At 44.2% G+C, this 8312-nt stretch overlaps 1 protein-coding gene across 1 annotated transcript in view; it reads left to right on the top strand.

Annotated features, from left to right (window-relative positions):
* Positions 1 to 617: 617 nt before the first annotated feature.
* Positions 618 to 8312, top strand: part of DCAF12 (DDB1 and CUL4 associated factor 12) — a 32214-nt gene continuing 24519 nt past the window's right edge. Inside the window, exons 1-2 of the mRNA XM_005143152.3 lie at positions 618 to 870; positions 1602 to 1856. Of these exons, the coding sequence (XP_005143209.2) occupies positions 790 to 870; positions 1602 to 1856 (336 nt within the window). The 5' untranslated portion in view covers positions 618 to 789. The remainder of the gene's footprint in view (positions 871 to 1601; positions 1857 to 8312) is intronic.

The raw sequence follows: 8312 nt of genomic DNA, 5'->3' as shown, positions 1-8312 counted from the left end.
AAGTACAAGCGATAGGATAACGGGAAATGGCCTTAAGCTGTGCCAGGAGAGGTTTAGATTGGATGTTGGGACTGATTTGTTCACAGAGAGGATGCTCAGACATTGGAACAGGCTGCCCAGGGCAGCGGTGGAGTCACCATCCCTGGAAGCATTCACAAACCGTGTAGATGAGGCCATCAGTGACATGGGTTAGTGGTGGACTTGGCAGAGCTGGGATAATGGTTGGACTTGATGATCTTAAAGGTCTTTTCAACCTGGTTGATTCTATGATTCTATGAAGCCCATCCCTCAGAGCCCCATGGAGGAGCCAGGTAATGAACCCCGGCTGCCTACTTAAACGGGTTTCCCTGCAGGAGCCGCCCGTCCAGCTTCGGCTGCTTAAAAATAGAAGAAAGAAGGAAAAACCCAATAAAAGAAGGAAGAAAAGACCCGTCCTCCCCCCCCCCATCGCCCCCCAGCCGCCAGGGGGCGCTGCCCCATCAACCATAAACGGGGCCGCTCTGCCTCCTCCAGTTGCTAGGAAACAGCTCATCGGGCGGGGCGGGGAGCTACCGTAAAGCTGCGACACGACCGTCGTGAAGCCATGGGAGGCGGGGGGTGGAGGGGGGAAGCCGTGTGGAAGATGTCGTGACGCGAGGTCGGCGGGGCCTGTGGCGGAGAGAGCGACCGGGCTCGGCTGCCGAGCTTGTATGCCCCGTCCCGCGGCGGCCGCCCACCCCTCCTGCTCCATGTGGGGCCCGGGCTCGGCTGTCGGCCTCTCCTCCTCCTGTTCCTACTCCTTCTTCTACTATGTCCCGGAAAACAGTTAGCAGGAAGCGGAAAGCGGCGGCTGCCGCTGCCGCAGGGCCCGGGGGGCTCCAAGGGGAGCCGGTAGGTCGGGGGTGCGGGAATCGGTCTGCGATGTGGGGCGGGGGGGAAGCTGTTGTCGCCGGTGTGGGGGGAACGTGGCGGTGGTTGGGAGGAGGGGTGACCCTGACCGGGCTGTGCCGTATCCCGGTACCCACTTGGGGTGGGCGGAGGGATCCCGTTGTTTGAGGGATATGAGGTGGGGTGAAGAGTAGTCCCGTTCCCGGTGCTGGGGATGTCCCGGTGCGCGCAGCTCTCGCCGCTCCCCGTTGGCCCCAGGAGCTCACCTGACCTCCCTCCGCCCCGCGCTGCCCCCGTTGGGTTCAGCCGTTCCTCACATAACGGCCGGGGCTCCGGTGCCCCCGGGTTGAGCCATGCCGCACGGCTGTCCCACACCAGGGCGGAGGAAGAGACCGATGAATGGCGGGGTCGGTACTGGGTGCTCCCCACGGAGTCACCCCTTTAAACCTGTCGAGGTCACGGCGGGGGGGCTGCCGAGGTGCCCTGTCGGTTCCCTCTTGCTCCTATAACAGTCTTGCGTCTCAGCGGTGCCAAACCGGTGTCTACTGTTTTTGATGTCTTCACAGTGTTGGTTCTTTAGATTTTATGCTGCTAAAGGTTGTATAGGCATTTCCGGGTTTATATTTGTTTATGGTACTCCACAGATACCTTGGAAAATGTATCTTTGAGTTTGGAAGGGCCATGCCATGTTTGTTCTAGTAGCTTTTTCTCATTTCTGTGCTTGTTTTCCACAGTATGGGTGGGATCACTCAGATCACAAAAGGAAAAGGCTCGCCCCAGTGAAAAGGTCTCTGGTGTACTACCTGAAAGGTAGAGAGGTCAGGATGCAGAATGAGTCCAGCTATCACCGCTTGTTGCACGGATATGCAGCCCAGCAGCTTCCCAGCCTCCTGAAGGAGAGAGAATTTCACCTCGGAACCCTTAACAAAGTGTTTGCCTCCCAGTGGCTGAACCATCGACAAGTGGTGTGTGGGACAAAATGCAACACAGTAAGTGCCACCTCTCTGTTCTCTCCCCTCTGTTAATTATGTCACCCCCATCCCTAAATGATGCTTACCATAATCAAAGTATGGAGACTGTCAAGGAAAATATTAGTGAGTAGTTAGGAGTGGAGTCAAGATCACACACAGTTAATTTAAGATTAAGGTAATGCTTAATGATGACCAGTTTTCATCTGAAAATATGGCACTGTGCAGATAGTTATGAACTCAACCACCATGCCTGTACCTCATTCAGCATCTGTCTGATCTGCATCAAGTGATATATATCTGTTTGTGGGATGGAAAGTAGCAGTGCGGTTGAATCTTTCTTGTACTGAGAATGGAGATTTAATTTTTAGCTTTGCTAAATGTTAGCAATCTGCCTAGCAGATGTTGCTCTTTTTCTTACAGTCAGTCTTATTACAGTTTGGTTTTATGTGTGGTTTTGTGCTGATGAGTTTGAAAAGTTGCTACAAAATTCAAAACAGTGGGTAAATTCCAGATACACTAGGAAACATTCCTAGTGTAAAAAGTAAATCTCAGATCTTCAGGGTTATCCTTTGCTTGTTCACTACATGATTTTCAGTCTAAATCTGTTTACAGTGTTTAAACAACTTCTCTTGCTTATGTACCTTCATGTGCTTCAGCAAAAATTGGAACCTCTTCAGCCTCTTACAGTGATGCTTTGGATCTGAAACATTATAGGAGAATTTTAAAATTACGTCCTATGTGATTAATAAATGAAGGAAATCATGCCTCTTAGGTAGCATTCTCTGCTGGAGTAAGAAGCACAACTTCATTGGCTGAGGTTGCAGTTTCACATGTGCAGTTCTGATTGAAGTAGTTTCCAAAATCCCAGATTTGTTCTTTGGAAGCTGCTTAGTGACACAGAAATTAATCAAGTGTTGTAAGGAATGTATAGATCAAGCAGTCCTTAAACCTCAGTATATCAGTAGGTCTGACTGCTTCTTTGCCTCAGGATTCTTTAGTGCTGAAGCTGTGCTCAGTGATCTGACCTGCAAGGGAAAGTGGTGTGGTTTTGTTTTTTATTTCAGATGTTCTGTTATTCATAGTTACACAGCGGGAGGTTTTCATGCAGTAGCTTTTAAGAAGCAAGGATTAGCTGTATAAACAAAGCAACCTTTTCACTGGAATAAGCCTGAAATTGAATCTTTCTGCCTTCTTTCTCCCTGTGTGTTTATAGTTCTAGCTGGACAGCAGCCAGCACTGGTTGTGGAACAGCTTTACAGGAGACAAGCTCCTGCTGAAACACACACTTTTGAAAATCTTGCTTAGTCTAGCAAGATGACTGTGTTTCATAGAGCTGGGGCACTTTTGCTGTGTTCTGTAACTTCTGCAGTTCCAGCACTGCTGCAGCAAAGATAAATGGGCAAGTGCGTTACTAATGCAACCTAGCAGGAAATAGTTTGGGATGAAACAATTGTGGAACTGAAGGGGGATTCAACCGTATTGTTGTTCCCACTGCATATGCTGCAGCAAAATGTATGCTTCCACAGCTAGACTTAACATTATAGGTGGGCCTTGGCTTTTATTAAGCACAATATAGTGGTTATGAAAGAATTCACTTCAGCGCTGTGAAAGATTGTGCATGAATTATGAATACTGTAATAGCTTTAGCTTAGTTTCTTTGTGTTCACATTTGAGCAAGCTGAGCATTGAACCCTACACTCTAATTATGAGATTTTCTCTCTCATCTCCTGAGTAAGCGACCTAATAAAGAATTCCTTCGCCAGTTCTCATATGCTGAAGTTGTGGCATTTAAGTTGGGAGTAAATATAAAACAGTGTGGTTGACTTGAATGGGATTTGCTGCACTGGAGTTGCACATAATTATTACATTAATGCAAGAGAAAAATACAAACTATAGCAGTTATTTTAATCAAAGCTTGAGTGTGCCTCTGAGAGCTTTTAGCATTTAATTTAAAAACTGCCGTTGGCAATGCTGTGCCAGAAGGATTCACTGTTTTTAATAACAAAACAAAAACATGCTCTTGTTGTGGAGGACTAGGTTTGCTTTTAGTCGCCTGACAGTACTAGTCACTATAAACATTGAAGAGACTATGGAGCTCTCTATTTCACTTGTTTTTAATGATGATTATAACTTATTTAATTATTTGGTGTAACTTCTTAGCCTTAAAATATCCCTGAGTATGATTGTGTATATGAAATAATTTCATTGTTCTGCAGTGGATCTGGGTATTTACAGTTGACCAGCTGTAAATCAAATATTTGTCTTTTTTTAAAGGTGCCCACTTTTTTTGATAAATTTGTAATTACTGAACCTATGCAAGCATTCAAGTGTCAAAAAATTCAAACACCATCACCTGTGCTTTTCTGAGGCCAGATTCATGCTTGCAAGGATCACCTAAATCTTGTATGCAATGGGGTTCTTAATGTTTTCTGAATTCAAATGAATGAGTGGGCAAACCTCTGAGAGGTGCAAGCAGTTAGGGTGTGTCACCATGGCATCTAAATTACCAAAGGCTGATTCTGAGAATCTCAGAAGATTCTATCTGTAATCAGCATCTTTCTGTTCAGGCTTCTTAGAAAAACTTCAAGGTTTACGTAGGAGACAGCTTATGGCAACGAGAACACTGAACATGAGATTGCTGTAGATTGCTGTAGAGATTTTTTTGCTTTATATTTCAGGAAATGATGAAGAATAAATCAGCTTCTAATAAGTTTCAATAATCATTTTGAAGCTGCTTTTGTTCCCTTAGTTCTGTGTGCGGGACATAATTCTTTTGCTAATTATGAAGTTACTTGTGAAAATATACAAAAGCTCTAAATAATTCCCTATATGCAATAAACTTATTAGTATCTAATTGCTCAAGAATATAACTTCCTGGAATATAATTTTTTTACTTTTTAATTTTTTTAGGCAGGCCTGATAGATATATTTGTGTTTAAGAACTTATTTCTGTAATGTTCTACTCTGTTTTCAGCTTTTCCAAGGCATGAATGGGTTGCTTTCTGGGTGCTAGCCAATTCATATGATACCTTGGGTGCCATGCTGTAAATCACCAGCTCTTGTTTCATCTTAGAGGCTTGAAATTTGTTTGAGAGATCCCACATCTGGTGCATGTAATACAATTATAACCTAGTCTTGTTGTGGGGCTGTAGTGATGAGAATGCAGTGCACAGTTGCTCTTCCATCCATGAATATGTATTCTCTATGGGGAAAACAATTTTTACTTGCTCTGCAACTTAACAGATCTTCTGGCTTTGCACATGTAATGAAGAATCAAGAAGACTGTTAGTTTCTGATCCCAGGGAAGGAGTGAGAAGTCAAGCTCCTGCAGTTTGTAACTTCAGGCAAAGTCTGCTGAACAGTGACAGAAACTCTTGTTTAAATAAACCTCAAATGCCTGTAACTGACACTTCCATTCACCCTTCTTTAGTAGCATATATATAAATAGCCAGGTGTTGTTTCTTGTCTCAAGAGCATTTGTTTTTCTGTCAACTGCATATGATAGCCATATGTGTCTTCAGAGCCTGGCAGTTTCTGTGCCAGGTATGGTGTGGATGATAGAGATTCCTTCAGACAGCTGAAGTCTCTCACTTCTCCAGCCTTTGACTTCTGTCAACATGTGTTAACTGTCTGCCAACCTCCTGAAATTAAACACAGAGGGCAAGGCACAAATAAAAAACAACAAATATGATTTTAGCAGTGAACAAATTCAGTGACATCAAAGTGACTACCCTATTAGCTAGTAGGGCTTCAGTTTCATAGCAAGGTGGAATGCCTGGTTGCATCATCTTGTCTCTGGAAGTATGAATTCAGAGTCAGTGAAGTACTAGTGGAGGGTGTCCCTTCCAACCCTAAGTATTCTGTGATTCTGTAAACTGGCTGCTTTTACTGCTGCTCACTTCTCAGGTGGTTTCTTTATATTCTCGATTGTTATGCTTTAGATCCTTTCAAGGAGGATGTTTGAGGCCATTACCCACTTGTATCACCTGTACTGCAGAACCTGTGAGTAGTTTTTCTCTTAAGATCAGTGAACAGCTGATGTGCTTTACGAGTTTCTCTCTATGATAGTTGAAAAGTCATGACAGTCAGGTGAATTCCCTGGTGACTGGAAAATTGAAACATTGGGCCCATTTTTGAAAAAGAGAAACCTGGGAACTACTGACCTGTCAACCTCACCTCTATGCCTGGAAAGATAATGGAACAGATCCTCCCAGAAGCTGTGCTACAGCATAAGGAGGACAGGGAGATGATTTGTGACAGCTGTCACTTCAACCAAGAACAAGTCTTGCTTGACCAACCTTGTGATGGAACTACTACAGCTGTGAACAGGGAAAGAGCTACTGATGTTATCTGTTTGTACTTCTGTAAGGTCTTTGACATGGTCCCTCACAACATCCTTCTGTCTGCATTGGAGAGATACAGATTGGGTGGATGGATAGACTCTTTGGTGGGTGAGGAGTTGATTGGATGTTCACCTCAAGAGGATAGTGGTCAGCAGCTCAATGTCCAGATGGAGACTGGTGACAAGTGGTATTACTCAGGGTGAATACAGTCTGGGGATGAAGGGATTGAGAGAGCCCAGTGGAGAAGGACTTTGGGGGTACTGGTGGATGAAAAGCTGGACATAAGCTCATAGAATGGTTTGAGGTGGAAGGGACCTTACATATCATCTAGTTCCAACCCACATGCCATGGACAGGGACACTTTCCAATATTGTTTGTTCTGATCCCCTCTGCAACGGGGACATAGAAGCTTGATATATTAGTCTTTAAAGAGTTCATGTTTCTTGAGGCTTGGCATATACTATAAATTTGTATTGCAAAAAAATGGAAGAACATTATGCCAAGCATTTTATGAACATAAAGATGTTTATAATCTGTGTAAAAGGCAAGACTTGAGAAATGCAAAGAATGAAATGGTACTACTCTGAGTGACTAACCATAATAGTGGTGTAATGACACTGTAAGCATTGTGTTGCCTTTGTCAGCAAAAAACATATCTGGAGAGAAGTGATGTCATTTTTGCAGCTTGGTTGATGATGAAGTTTCTTTGACCAGGTTCAGCTGGTCGGGAGTTGTGCAGTTGTATAATGGGATGTTTCCACATTCTTGTTCTTGCTGTCACTGACGTGCTTGTGGCTGGGGAGTCAGTGGGAAGAGTTGTTTTTTGCTCAGACGGGTTTTCTTGTAGGGTTACTTTCCACCAAAGACAGAGATAGGATCCAGATGACCTTGCAGCTACCTGAGGCCTAGCTGCTGTCAGAAGGGTGATGATACTCTTGGGGTGGGTGAGGAAGAAGCATGTGGGTTCTCAAAGATTGGCTTAAGCCAATTGTGAAACTTCATCATGATCAATTCTCTCTTAGGGACTCTGTTTTTTAGCAAGATAATGAGTTTTTCTGTGCTTTGTTTCAAACATTAGCATGAATGACAAGTATGCCTGTTAATTTCCGAGAGCAGTATGTGAGGAGCTGTGGCACACAGCGTGTTGTGAACGTTTCTTCTGTTAAGAATAAGCAATCTTTCATGCATGCTCTTTGTGCCTTGTAAATACATGCCCATCCTTGTGTAATACAAACATGCTGCAGATCAGGTTGCCACCCTACAACTAAGTCAGGAGTAGGGCTGCCTGTTCCTCTGTGGTTCTGTGTGCAGGGGCAGCAATGGAAGACATGAGAGAGCCTACATGCTGCCTTGAAATGGTGTTTCAGAGGCCTGATTTTTATCTTGTATAAAGTCAGTGCTTTCAGTAACAGATGTGTGGGAAGGGTGCTTATGTTTATTATCTGCCTTGATCCTTGAGTTGGCCTTGGTTTTAGACGCCATGTGCCCACCAACCTGTTCTCATTCTGTTCCTTAGCAAGGTGGTGGAGAAAATAAGATGCAAAAACCTCATGGGTCAAGATAAAGGCAACAAAAGCAAGGCACAGGGAAGCAAAGGAAACCAAAATAATTTGTTTAATTTTCCAAAGTCTTGATAACCCTCTGCACAATGGTGAGGGGGAACGTTGGGGAGCCAGCCTAGATGCTGAGCAAACCCTGCTCAGCTGTAGCCAAAACACTGGTGTGTTATCAATATCTTTGCAGCTACCAATACAAAACATAACACTGTGGTGGCTGCTATTGGGAACATTAAGTCAGTCTCAGCCAGACACAACGCACATGGCACTGTTGCAAGCTGTACATCTGAATTACTTAAAATGATATGGAAAGATGGATTTCTCTATGTCATGTCATTTAGCCTGTTTCCTTGTTAGAACACGGTTGCCGTGCAGACGACATGGTAGTGAGTCTGCTCCATTTCTCACAGATGAAGTGTGGTCTTTGGACTTCTGGCAGTAGTTGTCCAGTGCGATCCTGGCTTAGTAATCCTGGATGTTATTTGGTGTCCTGAGATACATATATTTTACTAGCAGGAAGAGCTCAATTGTCTGCAGAGTTTAAAATCAATAGACAGATATCCACAGCTTACTGT

The sequence above is a fragment of the Melopsittacus undulatus genome, chromosome Z (genome assembly GCF_012275295.1).
Source record: "Melopsittacus undulatus isolate bMelUnd1 chromosome Z, bMelUnd1.mat.Z, whole genome shotgun sequence".
In the NCBI taxonomy this organism is placed as follows: domain Eukaryota; kingdom Metazoa; phylum Chordata; class Aves; order Psittaciformes; family Psittaculidae; genus Melopsittacus; species Melopsittacus undulatus.
Note: the sequence above shows the minus strand (reverse complement) of the source record. Positions and strands in the feature narration are given on the sequence as shown.